Raw genomic sequence first — 19511 nt, 5'->3', positions numbered from 1 at the left:
TAGCCACAGGAGTAATCTTTGGTGGCACCAGCAGAAGACCTGATCAAATTGCCAGTCCAAAGAATCATGAAAAATAAGTTGTCATTGTTTTAAGCCAATGCGTTTCAGATGGATTTGATACACACTAGTAATAACAGACTCAACCTTCGATGTAATGACTGCAATAGTTTTGAAACTTTGTCCTATGCAGTTAGTTACCTCATGGATCAGGTTGTGGACAAAAAAGGGAAGATGGAGTGAGCCCATACCACCCCTTTCACTGAACTCTGTTACTTGTTTATCCAGGGAGAAAAGAAAATATTTGCTATTAATTAAACAATGATCAACAATAAAGTAAAAAACTTAGTAGTTACTAGCTGATAATTAGATGATAGGAAGGGCTGGCTCAATCTGTGGAGCATAAGACTCTTGATATCGAGGTTGTAATTTCAAGCCTCATGTTGGATGTAGACATTTACTTAATAAAATCTTTAAAAAAGTACTTCTGATAATTAGGCGATAGGCAAAAACTAACCTTGCCTCAAAAAATTATTTGGTCAAATCCAGAGCGAAATGGAATCCAGTAGCTATTCCAATTTAGAATAATCGCATGTGGGAGACTTCGTTATATTTTGCTCTTCTATGTTGTGGAATCCTACCAGGTATTTAATCTGAAAGCAGTTCTTCCTTTATTCCTTATTCCCTAAGCAGTTATTGAGTACTTCCTATATATGTCTAAGCAAGCACTGAAGAGAATTTCTAATGATTAAGATGTGAGCCTTACCCTAGAAGAACTGACAGTGTAATGGAGGGGACAGATGCATGGTGACAATATATCAGCATGAGCTGTGTTAGAGAGGTAGGAAGTGCTCCAGAAACTCTGAGAGTGGGAGCATACTGAACATACACAATGAGCTATTACTTTGCAGATGGGTGGGGAGAGAGGATAGAAATAAACACATTACCTAGGGAACTTTTGTGGGAGAAAGAACAGAATTATTATTTTAATAATAACTTTATTGAGATATTATTCACATAGTATAAAATTCAAATGAACAGTTCAGTAGCTGTTAGTGTATTCACAGGATGGTATAACCATCATCACTGTCTAAATTTAGAACATTATCCCCAAGAGACACCCCATACCCATGACCAGTCTCTCCCCCACTCTTCTCCCAACTGTCCAGCACTAAGCAACCACTGTTCTACTTTCTGTCTCTATACGCTTACCTATTTGGACATTTCATAGTAATGAGCTTCTGTGCCTTGCTTCTTTCACTTAGCGTAACATTTTCAAAGTTCATCCACGTTGTAGCATGTGTCAGTATATCATTCATCTTTATTGCTGAAGAAGATTTTCATTTTTTGGGTATACAGCGTTGTGTTTATCTGGTCGTGAGTTGATGTTTGGGCTGTGTTGACAATTTTGGCTATTACGAATAATATTGCTATGATCATCCATGTACGAATTTTTATGTAGACTTAAACTTTCAGTCCTCTTGGGTATATACCTAGAAGTGGACTTGCTGGGTCATATAGTAACCCTTTGTTAAACGTTTGAAGGAACCGCCAAATTGTTTTTCAAAGGGGCTGCACCATTTTATCATTCCACCAGCAGTATGTCAGGGTTCCAACCTCTTCACATCTTTGCCAATCCTTGTTATTGCCTGAGAACAGAATTGTTTTGAATGAAAATATAAAGTCATTAAGACAGAAAAATTCCTATCAGATTATGCTATACTCACTTAAGGCAGCCCACATAGAAGTTATGTGATATTAGAACCTACAGCTGAATGCCACTTTGTAGCTCTGTATACAAAACAACTCTGTTGGAGTCTAATTATCTTATCATTAATGTTCACCAGGTGGTTAGGAAATGCTGGTTTTCTTTTATGTCTAAGTGAGAGGTAAAAGGTGGTGAAATGATTATATGTATAATACTGTTCCAAAGTTAAACCCATTTCTGACATGCAATTAAATATAATTGAAATAGGACAAATTGAATAGCAAAATTAAATTTGCAAAATATTGTGTGAACAGATATTAGTAAATGTATGCTCTTTAGGGTCTTTGGTTGGTGACTTGGCATTGGGGCTTGAGCCCCACATTTTTCCTTACTTGGCACGATTCCCACCTGCCCGCACTTGCCTCTTCTACTCCCCTACCTTGGCATGTCAAAGGAGTTCATGAGACATTCCCCTGCCAACGCCCTATGCAGAGAGGGTGTTTCAAAAAGTGCTGAAGTTTAATGTGGTTAGGAAGGAAAATAGATTCTCCACCTCTGGAGGGGACTTTCTCAGACTCAGATTTGTTTTTCGTGTATCTAGGAGACTTGACTATGATATAAAAACCAGAAATGTAAATATGACAGTCATTACCCCACCACCACCACCACCTTGTCCAGCTCTTCACTGGCTTCCCAGTGCCCATTATTGGTTGTCTCTGATGCTTAGTGAGGACATCATACAGTGGTTTTTGTGACCTGATACCTGCTGGGCTCTCAGCACTTAGTGTTTGTAGTTCCCTAAGTGCACACACTGACATACTCCTTTATTCTTCTGCCAGCATTTAGTTTCCTCTTTTGAAAGTACTCTTGTCTCTCTTGTCTCTCTTTCCTCCACCAGGAAGCAATTCTAAGCCCCCTAGCTCTACTAGGTCCCAAAACACTGATGCAGGTGCTTTGTTTACCACAGTGAAAAACAAAAACCAAACAAACAAACAAAAACCCAGAAAATGTCCTTGGACTTGTGGAGCTTATACTTTCTCTGAGAGAAACAGACAATAGACAATAGTCATACTAACTAAATACCTACCTTGCATAGTAGAAGATGTTGGGAAATGTAGCAGATGGGAGAGTTGGAATTCTACATTAAATAGCATGGGTGGGTGGGCCTCACTGAGAAGGCCTCTTGGGGTAAGGAATATGCTGTGTGGATACCTGGAGAAAGAGCCTTCTGGGCAGAGTAAACAGCCAGCCAGTGAAATTGCCCGTCATGATGTCATCTGTGTTAGAGTGATAAAAGTCCAGCCATCAAGGAAGTTGACAGGCTCGTTTTCCCAAGTATCCTTCCTGTAGACAAACATGTATTTCCATTCAGAGGTTTGAAAATCTAAAAATAGTTCTAACCCAGATCTCTCCTATGCCATTTCCCCTCACCACACTCCTCAATGCACATTTTGTGGACTAATAATAATCCAGAACTCCCAGCTGGGCCCTGCTGCACACCTAAGTCATGTGGATCATGTTACATTCTTTTTCCACCATGAGATCAGGATTCACCCTCTGTGAAATATGTGCCCCTAATCATTTTATGTTTCCAGAGGACCGGGTCTGCTTCTGTCCTCCGTTCTCTGAGTCACATTCCTTTACGTTCTGTCCTCTCTCAGGTTTTAATTCCCTTCCACATCATCAGCCAGTTGGTGTTCCCTGGTTTCTCTTTAGTGCCACGTCTGTAAAGACTGCCTGTGAATCCTCATCCTGTTTGCTCAACCGGAAGGAGGAGGTGTTCCAGCTCCTTCAGCTTCCCCGTTAGCAGCTTGCCCTAAATAGGGTCATGTCTGGGACTTGACTTCCCAAAAGAAGAAACCTAGCAGAGCCCTTGCACATTATTGTAAGAATCTTTACCTCTCCCAAATTTACTGGTTAGATTGGGGCTTGGGGAATAAATACTCTTGATCACTAAAATTTTTATAAATCTGATACATTACCCACTGTTTTTCAGTGCTATCTTTTCAGCAACATGTTCTTTCATACCATTATTTCATATTTTATATTTCCAGGTGCTTCAGGAAGTAGATACTAGGAGTACTTTCATTTATCTGGAGCTTCTTGCTATAACACAGTAATCTAAATTTAAAGAATAGGCTCAAAACCCGGAAATGTGTACAGATATTTCTGCAGTAAAATGTGTTTTCCCCCATTTCTCTTCTGTCTCTTTTATTTCCACATATCAGAAACTGTAAATGTCAGAAGATTGTCTTGTTTGTCTTGAATGTCACATCTTGGGACTCCTTCACAAGCTGCATTTCTTAATAGAAACAGTGAAAGCTCTGTCACATAGTCATTTAATGCCCCTCGATGCTAGCAGATGTGGGGATTTATTGACCTGTGCTTGCTTCACAGTCTGTCTTTGGTTATATGGATGCTGTGTAAATGTATCTACGGTTTTAGGGCAAGTTTTAATTCATCCTATATCCTGTGTGTTATTACTGTGTCTAAATTGCGGGTGGGTGCTCTTTTGTTGTTGTTCACTCTCTCCTTTTCATATAAATTTTTGGTCAAGATAATAATTGTAAATAGTTTAAAAGTCTAATAGCATTTACAGTGCTTATCACAAAATCCAACATTCTGTCACTCATCTCCCCTCACCCTTGCCCACCAGTGATGTTCTCTTTCAAACTCATCACTGGTGTTTTTCTGGTGTTTAGCTCTGGTTTTTCACATCAGATGATTATTCTGGGTTTCTAGATTTTTTTTTCTTTCATCTCTTGTGGACGATGAGGATTTAGCCTGCAAATACCCTGTCATCCCAACATATGTCAAATGCCATTTAAAAAAAGCAGTTGTGTTCAGAAGCCAAAATTTTACTGATTCTAAAATAGTAGTACAATGCAGTATTTTAGAAAATGAAAACAGAGTTTTAATAATGCATTGTCAGGGAACTGCACTAAAAGCAAAATATTATTAGAGCCACTAGGTGTTTCTGTGTATAATTTTAAGAGGATAACAATAATATTAGAAACAATTTGGATTTAGCTGTAGCATTCAGATGGTACGTGAGAAAATCTTCATTTCCTCTTACCTTGCAATAGTCAGTGAGTGAGCTTTGTTTTTAAACTCTAGTCAATTTGAGTCTTAATCACCAAACATTTTATGGGAGCAGAGGTGAAAGTTTAACCCTACTTAAAAGAACAAGAGTACTAAAGGCAGACTTCTGAGAATCATAAATTTGCATGAAAAACTTCACAAGGGAAAAATCATAATTGCCTCAGTGTGAGAGATGGAACGTATTTGAAGATAATTGGAGACTGTCTTTTATGTGTTCTCTTTGGTTTAGTTTTGATTTCATGTACTTTAATTTGTTTCTATCTCTTAGTTTTTTTCTTTAATATATTCTAAAGAATGTAAAGCACTTCTGAGGATCTCATTACTACTTGTGAAATTGCCTTCTTCAGTACCATTGGATGTAATTTTTTTTGTCAGTCTTACAAGAAAAAGGTATCTTTGAACAGGCTGTTCTAGTTTAGCAATCTGACAGTAGTGATAACCCTAAAAGTGCATTTTGTGTAAGTTCAAATATACTGTAACAATTTCTCTTAGGTGAATATTGTAAAGATTCTTGTTTTGCATATTTAAATCCTGTCATGTTTTTGCTTTTATATATATTTCATCATTAATGCGTGTAAAAATTGTATTTTCACTTCTAACTTTGCTTAAATGGTTATGAGTCATTCTGTCATTCCCTTGATAAGTATGATTAGAAGTAGTTTCATTGGAGATGTTCCATTACTTGGTGAACACAGTAGTTACAAATTCAACTTTCGCTTCTCTTTGCAAAGGCCCTGAGACGTGAGTTAAAGGAGAAAGAGTATTCTGTCCTGAACGCAATAGACCAAGCTCGAGTTTTCCTGGCTGATCAGCCAATTGAGGCCCCTGAAGAACCAAGAAGAAACCTACAATCAAAAACAGGTGAGATTGGTTTCTTTCATACATCATAAAACACATGTGAGGAGAACAAAAACCTGAAATAAAGTAGGAGATTTTCTTACAGTATTTCAGCATCTAATAGTAAAATTTTACCTCTGAGTGTTAGTTTAATCAAATATGTCATTCTTTAACAAATATCTAGATTTTTAAATTAAAAATGAAATGGCTGTATAATTCATATCCTTATTTCAAAAGGAAATTAACTGCAGAAGAATGGATTTAGGAAAAGGCATCCTGTAACTAACAATAATTTCTTGGAGAAAGAAAAATTTACATTTCTTATATTTAAGCAAATTGATAACTTTCAGCAAAGTGATAATTATAAGTGGAAGAGTGGTATTTAAAATACAATATATATAAATATTGAAATACCCACAAAGATTTTTTTAAACTTCTAGTTTTCCAGATAACTTTTTAAAATAAGACACTAAAGCACCTTTCTTTTACAAGCAGACAATGGAATTTATTTAAATTAAAATCAACCCATTTATGTACTATTTATGCACTTTGACTTAAAGCTGAAACAGTAACTAACTCATTAGCAAATAGCAGTCAATCACACAGTAAATTTAAGAGATGAATTTTGGGGCCAACATAGATCTTCATTATGATTTTTCACTGTTGTCAATAAAAGCATTCTGATGCATTTTTAAAACAAGCCTACCATTCAGACTATTTAAAAAATTAAAAAAAAATTATTTTAGAGAGAGGGAGAGCACAAGTGAGGGAGAGGGATAGAGGGAGAGAGAGACTCTTAAGCAGGCTCCATGCTCAGCCCGGAGCCCGACATGGGGCTCGATCCCATGACCCTGGGATCATGACCTGAACCAAAATCAAGAGTTGAACTTTCAACCACCTGAGCCACCCAGGCACCCCTGAGAATATTTTTTCATCCCTCACTTCACATAGTGCAGGCAGATCTGAAAGACTTCTTCATGCTGTGTCCCACAGCATAATTCATGAGCATTTATTACTTGTAAGGAAAGTACAGGTGGAAAATGCTTTTTTTGACTATAGCCAACTGGATCAGATATTTGGACAAGTAGCCATTTTCCTCCTCACCCTTTCTCAGACTAGGGTCTGAGAAATATGTATGTCTGTGTACACACATACACACACACACACACACGCATGCACACACACACACACACACACAGCATACCTATATTTTCTAGCATTCATTTTTTAAAATTTTTAAAAAGTGTTTATTTTTGAGAGAGACAGAGAGAGAGAGAGAGAACACAAGCAGGGGAGGGGCAGAGAGAGAGAGAGAGGGAGAGGGAGAGAGGGAGAGGGAGAATCCCAAGCAGGCTCCACGCTGGCAGCACGGAGCCCCATACAGGGCTCAAACCCACAACTGTGAGATCATGACTAGATCCAAAATCAAGAGTTGGACGTTCAACCGACAGCCACTCAGGTGCCCCTTCTAACATTCATTTTTATTTTCTGCTGGTAGCATCATTGTCTTTCCAGTCAGCCTACTGGGGACTTAAGCCATTGTTGGGCCTCCACTTCCAACAAACCCCTCAGTGTGCAAATCCCTCATAATTGTTACATCTCACTTTGAAGAAGTATTCCTTCTGAGTACGCTGTTGTATATGTATCACACACACACACACACACACAACATGCACATACACACATAGTAGGTGCTTACTGCACAGTTGCTGAATGAAGGCATGCATGCATGTGCCGTGCACCTGTGGGGATGCTTGGGCCTTGAGGAGGTTCAGGGAAGAGGGAGGACCACCAGGGCAGGATCGTCACAATCAGTGTTCCCCAGTGAGGAACAGAGTGGCTTTGCCTGGGCAGCTGGTAGGAGTGGGGAGCTTGTCCGTGTTGTCTGGTGCAGATTACAGAGGACCTGGAAAGTCGGACAGAACATTTCAACTTAACACAACAAGAAAAAAGGCACTATTAACAATTGTTGTTAAGCTTGGAAGAAAAAATAAGTTCACTTGTCTCACCTTTTCCAATTTAAAGTCCACCTTAAACCTGCTTTTCTCGTCCTTGCTTCCCTAGCACTTTCCAGAGAATAGAGGAAATGTTTTTGTAATAAACTGCTTCATAGCAATAAAAAAATGTTATCATATCACTAAAGCTTCACTTTACTATAAATTTTCCTTCTCAGTGCTTAGTTAGTCTAAAGGATAAGATAATATTGCTTTTTTGAGTTCTTATTTTGCTGATACATTTGGGATGTTGCCAAGCCCCATTTCCAATACTATACTGGGGGCAAGAGAAAGAGTCATCAATTTAACTATGATTTTCTTGTGATTTGGTTTTTTATGATTAGCAACTTTTATACTTTCTTTCCCATTATTGTTTTCTGCAGTGCTAGCTGATGTTACCTGCTGGTAAAAGTAAATGAAAGAAAATTATCCAAAATAGCTTTTATACTTCTGTTGTTCACCATGAATTAGATAGAGCTGCTATCAGAAATAGCATTTGAACATTAGTTGTCTTGTGTGATGCTACCTGAAGTACTCCCTGTTGGAGGGGTAGAGCAGGGAAGATAGAAAGATTTTTTATTCTATTTAATATGCTGTGTGTACCGTGCCATTGGGACACTCCAAAATGGACCCATTTCTTTACTTTTCAGTAACTAGTTCAGAAAATACTTCTCTGCATGATTTTTCTTTTCTAAATGCCTTTTCTTCTTCCAGTTCTTTTTTTTTCTTTTTTTTTCCATTGTCAATTATCTTACAGTGGTGTGTGTGTGTGTGTGTGTGTGTGTGTGTGTGTGGTAACCCGTGGTGTTTTACTTGAGTGCTGTGTATCACAGGTATGAGTTGTTCTCAGGCTTCTGTCCTATTAATTGATAAATGCTATTAAAAAGAAGCAAAGTAATTATTTCAACTAAATGATAAGTTGCTGATAAAGAGTCTCATCAGGTATGCTCTGCTAGATATTTCCATTCTTTCCCCAGTTTTTTTTGGGATATAAGTGACATATAACATTCTGTGAGTTTAAGGTGTACAACATAATGATTAGATGTATGTGTATATTGTGAAACAGTCACCACAATAAGTCTAGCTAATATCCATCACCACACACAGTTACAAATTGTATTCCCTTGTGATGAGAACTTTTAAGATCTACTCTCTTCATCATCTTTCAAGGATGTATATTTAAAATATTTAAAGATCACTGTTAATGTTACTGCCTTACCTTAAGCCCTTGCCATTTTTTGTTAGGACTATTGTTACTTCTTTTTTGTTTTTAAACATTTATTTATTTTTTAGAGAGAGAGGGAAGAGACAGTGCTTGTGCATGTGGGGGAGGGGCAGAGAGAGACAAGGGCAGAGAGTCCCAGCTGGGCTCTGCAGAGAGCCTGACGCGGGGTTTGAACTCATGAACTGTGAGATCATGACCTGAGCCAAAGTCATGTGCCCAACCGCCTGAGCCACCCAGGGGCCTCTCTTGTTAGTTCTTTCTTAATTGTTATCTCTGCATCAACGTAGACACTACAGTGATATATCTGAAACTCAGAACTGGCATTTGCTTCCCTGGTTTAAAAACCACCAGTAGCGCCTGTGATAACATCTGAGCTCCTTCACTGGGCCCACAAGGCTGGACAGGGATTTGGCCTGTTTTCCCGTGTGGCAGCGTCTTATCTCTCTCTCTGCCCCCAAACTGATGTCCATTTGCCACCAAACTACTAGTGATGTTCTGCAGGCAATGGTTTTCCTTGTCTTTATCCTGTGGCTTAGTGTCCTGTTTTTGTTTTGTGTGTGTGTGTGTGTATGTGTGTGTTTTCTGTGTGTGGGTCTGTCTTACCTGAATTCTCACTCCTTCCTTGTTTGCCCACTCAGCCCCTGCTCATCCTCTCCCAGCCAGTGAAGGCTCAGTGTCTTTCGGGGTCCTTTTCTCTCCCAGCTCTCTTCCATGCCTCCCTGGAGGGTCTCTCCGGGATCTCTCTGACTGTGTTACCGGTATCTGTGTGCGGAGCTCAGCCCTCCCCGTACTTAGTGACCTTTCTCACTTACTGAGAATCTGACTATGCAAAATTATCTGAGCAACCAAGATAGATATTATATAGCAAATGCAGTGAAGATCCGTAGTTTTACTCATGGAAAAGCTGCTCTCTCAGAGGTATTAGCTCTTACTTTAGACGCTGTTGTAACTAGTTTCACTTGTTTCCCAGTGAATCATGGGCATGTGGCAAATGGAAAGGACAGGACACGGAAAAGGGTGACCGTGAGCAATGATTGCCGGCAGTGACAGCAATGAGGAGAAAGAAATTATAAAAAGGATATATGACACTTCTAAACTAATGCAAAACAGAGTAGTCTTTGGGACTTTTTACAATAAAAGAAAAACTGAAGCTATGAATTATGGTCTATTTATTTTTGAAGACAGAATGTAAATCAGTTAAGAGAAGGCATAGGAATTTATGCTCTGTTTTAGTTTATTTCCTTTTAAAATGGCAACCGTAAAAATACAGAGCTGAAGAGGTAAAGTGTAGCTGTCTGGAACACTGACTGCCCAGAATAACTCATTCCCCTTATACATGGTTATTAGGTAAATATAATTTTAATTGAACTAGAATCATCTGAATAATTAAAGAAATTTTACAAAGTTCACAACGTTGTCAGTATCCCTTTGTCTGGTTTGAACAATATGGAACTGTTTAATTTGATTTCATCTGTATCGTGTCAATACAGTAATTTTCCTTTTAACACAATCTAATTGTTTTTCATTTGATTTTAGTCACCTGGTTTATATCTGTTAAAAGGTAGAATAAGACAGTAAATGTCTTGTTGTCCTTTGTATTGTTCTTTGTACTTCTAAACCACTTTTGTATTCTCCTAACTATCCCAATAAGTCAGGCAGATAGAGCAGCATGCCTTTTCTTTTTCTTTCTTTCTTTCTTTCTTTTTCTTTCTTTCTTTTTCTTTCTTTCTTTCTTTCTTTCTTTCTTTCTTTCTTTCTTTCTTTCTTCTTTCCTTCCTTCCCTCCTTCCTTCCTCCCTCCCTCCCTCTCCCTTCTTTTCTTTTCTTTTCTTTTCTTTTCTTTTCTTTTCTTTTCTTTTCTTTTCTTTTCTTTTCTTTTCTTTTCTTTTCTTTTCTTTTCTTTTCTTTTCTTTTCTTTTCTTTTCTTTCTCAGTAAAAACACAAAGGCCAAGAAAATACTGTGATGCTGAACAAGGTCACCAGCTAATGTAGGGTAGATCAGGAACACAGCATGAGCTTCTATGTTGCGACCCTTCTTAACCGGCAGTGAGTGTTTTGGCTGGCTTTGACCACATCTCTTCATTTTTATCTCCTCTCTCTCTCTGCTCATTGGCCACAGACCTGGCTCCTTCTCCACTTTCAGTGTCTAGAGCTTCTTCACCCTGCACAGCTGTTTTTTGGCTTCTGCCTTATTCTCCCAGCCTCTCCTTACCCCTTGCTGTTCTCAGTTCCAGCTTTCAATTCCTTTGGAAACCAGACTCAGCCACAGTCAGCCTTAGCCCACGTCAGTCCCCAGACCTCTTGAGATAATCAGGGAATGCACATGCCTTGTCACCTATTTGTCACCTATAGTTCAGGATAAAGGTCACATTTGCACAGGGGAGTGAGAGCTTTCACATCAACGTCCCTCTCCCCATGCTGCATAGAGATGTCGGTGCACATGCACACACATGCATACATATTATATGATTTGAGGTTAGGTATCAATCGCTAAGTAAAACTTTTATAGGACAGTTCAGCTCTAAAAGTGTTTAGACAGTTGTACCGTTTATTGTATGAGTGGGTATAGAAAAGCTCTTTTCCTCTTCTCAGCTTTTCATGTTGAAGAGAAAAAATATTGCATTATTTTTATTCATCAATTTCCCCATGAGTCTTCTTTAAAAATTATTCCAGTGAAGGCATTACTATTGCTACAACTATTATTTTCTTCCAGGCTGTCTGAACATTATTTCTTTTTCAGCGTGGTATACTTGATCAGTTGATTTTGTTTCATTTAAATGACAGTCCTAGGAAAAAGACAACTATTAGTTAATTGTACTTTTTCTGTACTTTATATGTGTGTGTGTGTGTGTGTGTGTGTGTGCATGCATGTGTGTGTACTTTATATAATTATGTATGCTTGTACTTGTTAATGGTGAATCATTTTTTTCAGATAAAAAAGTATGTATGGATTAATATTTTTCATCTTTGGTCTTCAACAGCTGTTTATATTTACTAGGAGTTAAGGTTTTAATTCTGGGCATACTGTTTTATTTTAATTATTAACTGTTTCATAATATTTTAGAAAGCCCATTATTAGGAATATTTTTCTCCTCTGTGAAATCTTACATATGATGTAACAAAGAAGCAATAAATGACATTTTCAGTCTACTATGTCAGTCCATTTTATGCCAATATTAGCAAACGTGCAAATAAAATTTCCTGATTGTTAAATGAGTGAAAGTGAAATTATCATATAGCTTAGTACAAGTTACTTTTACATGGATTCCTAGTATAACTTAAGTTTACATTAAAAAGATGGCAGTAATTATTTCCTTGCATCTCATAAAATGAGACCAAATTACACATTATAACCTAAGTAATTAGGCTAGTAAAACTAATGGGTGTTTTTTTCCCAGGGCATTTTTGTTTTCCTAATAACAGCTTTATTGATTAGAATCTTAGTTATTGTAAATGGCAAACACCCAACTTCCATAAGCGTAGGCACATGGGGGAATGTATTAGCCCCAGTAGCCCAGTATGGTAACTGGCACAGCTGGCAACAGGGACTGGAGTGCCACGCAGAAGCCTTTTCTCTATGTCACCCTTTCTTTCTCTCTCTACCAGTTTTGATTTTCTTAGCTTTCCTATAACCATGTACCTCATGACCTGGCCCCAAGGAGGGGCAGCCCTTCTTTAGATCCAGCGCATTACACGAGAGGGTTCTGACGGACTCAGCTTGAGTTAGGTGGAGCTTTGGGTCTTCTGGGATTGGCACACCCCTGCTATAAATATAATGTTAGATGGAAGAACGACCAGTGCCCAAGAAGGGAGGGAGAGAAATGTTAGTAAACATAGATGTTCACAAGGCAACATTGATCACGCTGCCAAGCACCTCACATGTCTTGTTTCCTTTAATCCTCAGAACAACTCATTGAGGTGTGAGTACTGTCACCACCCATTTGACAGATGAGCAAATGGAGACTCGGAGAGTTTTGGAAGCACACTGTCACTCGTGACAGCATTGAAGTGACATGTGGGGCTTGTCGCTAGGCTTGGTGCAATTAACCACCATAGTATACTCTCATTACCCTTGTAATCAGAGGTGCTTCCAGCACTTTAGTAGAAATAATTTTCTATATTCTACTTTAAAGCAATTTCATACAATTTCATACAATAGGAAATATGTCTGTAAGTCTTTACTTTTCCCTTTACTGTTGCTTTTTCTTTACTAAAATACCAGGCTGCTTAATAGAATGACATACCAGTTCACTGATTTCCTAGCATCAAGAGAGAATGTGGTTAAGCAATATTAGACTTTGTCTTTTTAATTTTCATATAAAAATTGAAGGATAAATAATAGCTTTCAGGCTTATAGACCAAGACAATAATTTAATTAACTTCTCAAGTCCAAATTAGATTAGTAATGTAGTAATGCATGAAAAAACACAGAAAAATAGAATGTTCCTTTCTTTTCCAGTGTTCTTAACTACAGAGCAGCAATGTGATCCTTCCCAAATTAAAGTTCTATAATGTATGGATGGATGTAATCAATCTAGTCTTCAGCTTTCCTAAAATATATGAGTCGGCTGAATAAGCCTACTGATTGGGTAAAAATTTCAGAAACTTTTTTGCATGATAATGAATACCATAGTAATGAAATCCAATTTAAATAAACAAATCAACATTCTTGATGAAGAATTATATGGTAACAATGATAACAAAGGTTAGTTTGATGGGCACAACATTTTAAATTAATTGTTCACCATCTGTTAGGTTCTCTAATCACTATCACAACCATCCGTAAATTACATTTGCCTCATAAAAAAGATGGCAGTATTTTACATGTATGTATTTTCTTATAATCAACATCTGGGATGTTATTCTCTTAAATATAAAGAATAGGAGGATACTAAACTCTTTTTTTTTTAATTTTTTTTTTCAACGTTTATTTATTTTTGGGACAGAGAGACAGAGCATGAATGGGGGGGGGCAGAGAGAGAGGGAGACACAGAATCGGAAACAGGCTCCAGGCTCTGAGCCATCAGCCCAGAGCCCGACGCGGGGCTCGAACTCACGGACCGCGAGATCGTGACCTGGCTGAAGTCGGACGCTTAACCGACTGCGCCACCCAGGCGCCCCGATACTAAACTCTTCTAATGGGGTAGTATACTTACTTTGCTATTTTTGTTGTTCCTCTCAAAAGCTGGAATCTTTAAAAGTGAATTAGAGGGTTTGCCATTTTTTTTAAGTTTATCTATATATTTTGAGAGAGAGAGAGAGTGTGTGTGTGCAGGTGGGTCAGAGAGAGAGAGATTGAGAATCCTAAGCAGACTCCTCAAGCGCAGAGCCCGATGCAGGGCTCAATCCCATGAACTGTGAGATCATGACCCGAGCCAAAATCAGGAGTCAAAAGCTTAACCAACTGAGCCACCAGACGTGCCAAGGTTTGCCATTTTTTTAAAAAAAGTTTAATGCTAGCAAAGACATAAAGTCTTCTCTTCATTTAAACTCCTCACTTACTATGGCAGTACATAAACATAAGACTTGCCTAACTTGTTTTGCAAGAATGACTAAGTATTTTAGATACTGAGGATACAACAGCGAAGAAAACCCCTCCTGGAGTTTACATTCCCAGCTTCCCTTCTTCTCAGTTCCACCCCTTCCCCCCAGTGACCTGTCTGCTGCTGTTCAGCACACACAAATGACATGTATAAATTACAAAGCGGCCATCAGTGTGAGGAAATTCAGGGAATATTCAGTTACAGAAAATTGAAAGCTGAGTCTCAGGTTGCTTAGCCAGGTCTGTTCCAGGGTGTCTCTGATGTTCCTGCTCTTTTCTTGGAGGTTATTTTTTTTTTTAATTTTTGAACGTTTATTTATTTTTGAGAGAGGGAGAGACAGAGCACAAGCCGGGGAGGGGCAGAGAGAGAGAGAGAGAGAGAGAGAGAGAGAATCCTAAGCAGGCTCCAGGCTCTGAGCTGTCACTACAGAGACTGACATGGGGCTCGAACTCAGGAGCTGTGAGATCGTGACCTGAGTTGAAGTTGGTTGCTTAACTGACTGAGCCACCCAGGTGCCCCAAGGTTAATTTTCTTAATGATCTGTCCTTACTTCTTCCTCAGTTCAATGCTGGGTTTATTTACTTTGGCCCATTTTACAGGAAGAGTAAAACTTAAAAGTATCCAGACTCTGGTTCTACCTCCATTAACTTCTGATCAAAAGTACCATTTATCTCCCTCCACAGTATGCTGCATTTCTGATTTCCTCTCCATTTTCCTTCCCTCTCTTACTACCTTGCATATGGGTGTTTGTGAAAGATACTTCCCACAGCTCTTTACTTTGGAGATCTTGCTTTTCTCTAAACATACTTGTTCAATGTCCTTTTTTTCCCCTTAAGGATTTGAGAAGTCCCTTGGCAGCATGGATGGGTACATATCATCTTTATCATGTTCTTACTGAAAGATTTAGGCTACACATGAACAGGTGAATCTAGTCTGGGTAACCTCTTATTATTGTCACTCTTATAATGTATTAAATGAACATAATTAGAAATATTACAGTAATCAGCTGATGACCCTTGATGATGTACTTGTAATCTAGTTCATAATGATTGTTATCATCATACAAAATAGGAAAAGGGTGGAGTCCTCTTAAACACTGATCATCAGAGAGATTAAGTTAATCTTAATCATGTAATCAGAAAATGTAGGAGAGAATATATTTCCCATTATTTTAATCAGAAACATCTTTTGATCATGAAGGGGAGAGAGAGAGAAATGGAGGGCAGGTAAAGAGAGAGTAAGAGCAAGTCGGGTCTCTAGAGATATGAGGATGCTTTGCTTTTTCCTGTGAATTTTTATTGGCTAATTCTTGGTTTGTTTATGTGAAAAATCCCTAGAGATGTCTACGTCTCCCAGACTTAGTAATAAAATCATAAAAGGAATCATAAAAGAAATTAGCCTTTGTTGAGGCCCTCCTGTGTGCCAGGCATGTGCCAGTTCAAAAAAATAAGGAATATATTTATGATTACATAACTTGTTAGTGTTGGAATTGGTGTATGATCTCCTAATCTTTTCTTGTACTAGACTAGTCCAGAAGTGAAAATGCTACTCTGGAGGGTTTCTTTTCTATATTTGCTGGTCTTAATATTTTCATCACTTGGTGAAATACAACAAGATTGTAGATACATGCAAAAAAAAGCAAAATGTACAAGTAAGATATTTGGAATTACCATACTTGAAATAACTTTGTGAAGTTTATCCTTCTCTTTCACAGTAAAAACCTTTTTGTAAACGCTTTATATGGGTGTGGGGAGGAGGAAAGAAAAATAAATAGAAAGATTTCCACTTGAAGTTATAAAGTTGAGTATGCTCAGTAAGGAGTAAAGCTAAAAGTTCCATTGAGCCCAACTCAGTTCACTAATTATATATTGAGGACTTACCGGTCTCTAGACTGAGTGCTGCTAAACCAAGATGGAAAGAAATAAAACATGCATGACATAAAGCTTTCGAACCTACAAATAAGAAGTCACAGTGCAGGGGCACCTTGGTGGCTCAGTCAATTTAGCATCTGACTTCGGGTCTGGTCATGATCTCATGGTTCGTGGGTTCGAGCCCCGCTTTGGGCTCTGTGCTGACAGCTGAGAGCCTAGATCCTGCTTCAGATTCTGTGTCTCCTCTCTCTCTCTCTCTGCCCCTCCCCTCTCACGTTCTGTTTCTCTCTCTCTCAAAAATAAACATTAAAAAAAATCCCAATGGACATTATAAATGTCAGTTTCATATTGAGCAAGAAAATACCATAAATATGGAAAGTCTTTATTTAAAACAACTGGGCTGATTCTAATAGAGTTCTATATTATTTCATAGGAAAAACATATACTTTAATTTTTTTTAATGCAAAATGTTTTTGTACAAGCACGCATAAGGAGATTGTTTTCCCCTCTACTATTAAGATTTCTTTGAGATATAGTGGCTTTGGCTTTCTTAGAGAATTGAATTTTAGACCTCTGAAAGCCCTTGGTATAAAATATTTTCCCAGCATGAGAAAATAGGGTTACCACTCAATACAAGTGAGATGAGTAGGGTTATTTAGCTCTCCTAGGAGCAAAGGGCAAGATGGGGGGCAGAGCTGGTCCCAAATCCTAGTCTCTGCCCTTGGTCCAGCTTTGTTTTCCACCTGCATTGCAGGGTACCATGGGCAGTCTTTCTCTCCAAGCTATAGAAGTAGTGTGGTATAAATGCCACCAATTCATTTGCATAGTTGAGGAATAAAGATAATTGGACAAGAGAGAAAAATTGAAGATTGATCATTGCTTTCTCTTGTCTTTTCTTTTTCTTCTTTCTTCTTCCTAAAAAATAGTTATCAATTTTTCCTAAAAGATCTGTTGTGACATAATAATCACTATTTTAAATTACATAAATTCTACATGAAATTAATATAATAATTATATTTATTAATATAAATTTACAATATTTATAATTTATTTATAAATGATCTATTTATAATAGATATGATAACCTAGAACAGGTTAAAAATCTATATATATAATAGATATAATAACCTATTATATATTATGTATAAATATATAATATATAGGAAGTAAGTATAATTCCACTCTCAACATTTGGTCAGTTAGATGGGAAAGCCTGTCAAGGGAAGAGAACAGAGAAACAGTGCTGCCCCTCAAAGAAATCCACAGAGAAACACGTACATGCACACACACACACACACACACACACACACACTCTACAGGGAATAGGAAAGTGACAGAAAAAGAGCTTCTGGTCTGAAAATTGTCAGTAAATTTATTTGGTTTTATCCTGCTGTTTCCTCCGTCTCTCCGATTAGCCTCTATTACTGCCTTTTCAAATACAAATTAGATTACCCTCTTATCTTTGAGCTTCATTTGCTCTCGGCCTTCAGTATTTAGTGGCCTTGCGCTGCGTGGGAATATGACATACCAACTCACCGGAGTGGAAATACTCCAGCTTCAGCAGCAGGGACCAGAGAAATCAATTTGTGAGCCAAGAAGCTGGCGGTGCTTCGTCCTGGCAACCCATTACAATCATCTGGGGAGCTTTTAAAATATATCCACACTGCCCTTCACCCTTGACCAACTAAATCTGAATCTTTTAATATTTTGGGGTAGGGCCCCTGGGCTCAGTATTTAAACACAAACAGGCAAGCAAATAAACTCTCGGAGGGGGTTCTCATATGTCCCCTGAATTCTGAACCACTGGTTCCAGAAAATTCTCTACTCCTGCATGAGGGTCTTAAAATTTACGGCAAAAAAATCTCTTCAGAAATTTTGAAGGAAACGTTGTCCTTTGATTTTCAAATAACTAGAGGATGTTTAAAATGTAATTTTATCCCTTTATTATTTTCATCTTTTATGCCTCTTTTTTTGCTGTTTTAAATTGTTTTTCTATTCTCTTACCCCACATTGTCATAACTTAATATTTCAGATGTTGCTGCTTATTACCTGTTTCACAAAGGTTCTGGAAGGTTTTTGTTTGGTTTTGTACCTCCTCCCTCTGTTTTTCGTTTAAAGTAGTTATTCAAAGGAGATCAGTACTGTAATAGGAGGCACTTTTATTCTGACTCGTGATCAGTTAATATGTATCCTTTCTGGCAAACAGATGGGGAATTGAACATAGAGCTTTTCTTTTCTCCCGAGTAGCTGCTTGAGTAGAGATTATATAATAAATACCACAAAAGGACTGCTCAATCAAAAGATTTTACATTAAGTGAAGACAAAAATGTCCCAGCCATGTTGGGTGTTTTGTCACAGGACAAAGAAGCTGTGTGTCTCCCTACCGGGTTACTCGGTGACTGACTCAGAAACAGTTTTTACTTTATTCAGGGAAAAATCATCACAATTAAGTTGTCTGTTCTGAAATTAGTACTGTATCTTTTTCTTTTACAAAAGCCAGTAAAACACGAGTGCCTAAAATAGATCTTTGAAAAAGCCCAAGTGACAAACACAGGTGTTCCCATCATAAAAATTACCACTCCCTTTCTCATGGGGCTATTAAAATGATTTTTTTCCATCTCACGTAAGTAGCATTTATTTATTTTACATATTTTATATTATTTATATATAAGTATATAAAGTATAAACATAAAACATTTTATGTTTATATAAACAAAATATATTACATATAAGTGTTATGTATTTCTCATTTTCTATTTAAGGACTTAAATAAGCTTTGTCTAATGGTGTATCTTTCCTCCAGTATTGTTGGACTGGACTGTATCACAGCTCAAGCATTCCTAGAAGCTGGGTGTTTGATTCACTTGTTTTCCTTATTTATCACTTGATGGTGGGTTTAGTCTATCTGTCTATCATAACACAGAATCTCATTGTAATCAATTCAGCTGCAGAGGGATTATTCAGGACGCTCTATAGCTTCTAGCATTTCAGCAATACAACCCTGAGTTCTGTGGCTGCTGAACTCTTCATGGTCTATTTGGTTCCCAGACGTTTATTACAGCTGCTTTTAAGTCTAAATATTGATGTCGAGAATTTTCTGGAAATTTAAATAGATAAAAATATGTGTTCTATCCCCTTGCACTTGACTTTTAAATAATACTAAAGAAAGAGGGACAAATATATGTTGCATATGAAAGTTAGTGTTTGTGAGAGCTTGCTTTACTTCATCTCACCA

General features: G+C 37.7%; 1 protein-coding gene across 11 annotated transcripts in view; it reads left to right on the top strand.

The window, feature by feature from the left end:
• UTRN (utrophin) overlaps positions 1-19511 on the top strand; it is a 574142-nt gene that overhangs the window by 454552 nt on the left and 100079 nt on the right. For all 11 annotated transcript variants that reach the window (XM_047102476.1, XM_047102480.1, XM_047102475.1 and 8 more), the window contains one exon: positions 5539-5668. In XM_047102476.1, coding sequence (XP_046958432.1) covers positions 5539-5668 — 130 coding nt within the window. The remainder of the gene's footprint in view (positions 1-5538; positions 5669-19511) is intronic.

The sequence above is a fragment of the Lynx rufus genome, unplaced genomic scaffold (genome assembly GCF_022079265.1).
Source record: "Lynx rufus isolate CCGP_SWC_20201006 ecotype Redwood Valley unplaced genomic scaffold, mLynRuf1.p SCAF_6, whole genome shotgun sequence".
Lineage (NCBI taxonomy): Eukaryota > Metazoa > Chordata > Mammalia > Carnivora > Felidae > Lynx > Lynx rufus.
The sequence above is the reverse complement of the archived record's forward strand: the minus strand, read 5'-3'. Positions and strand labels throughout refer to the sequence as shown.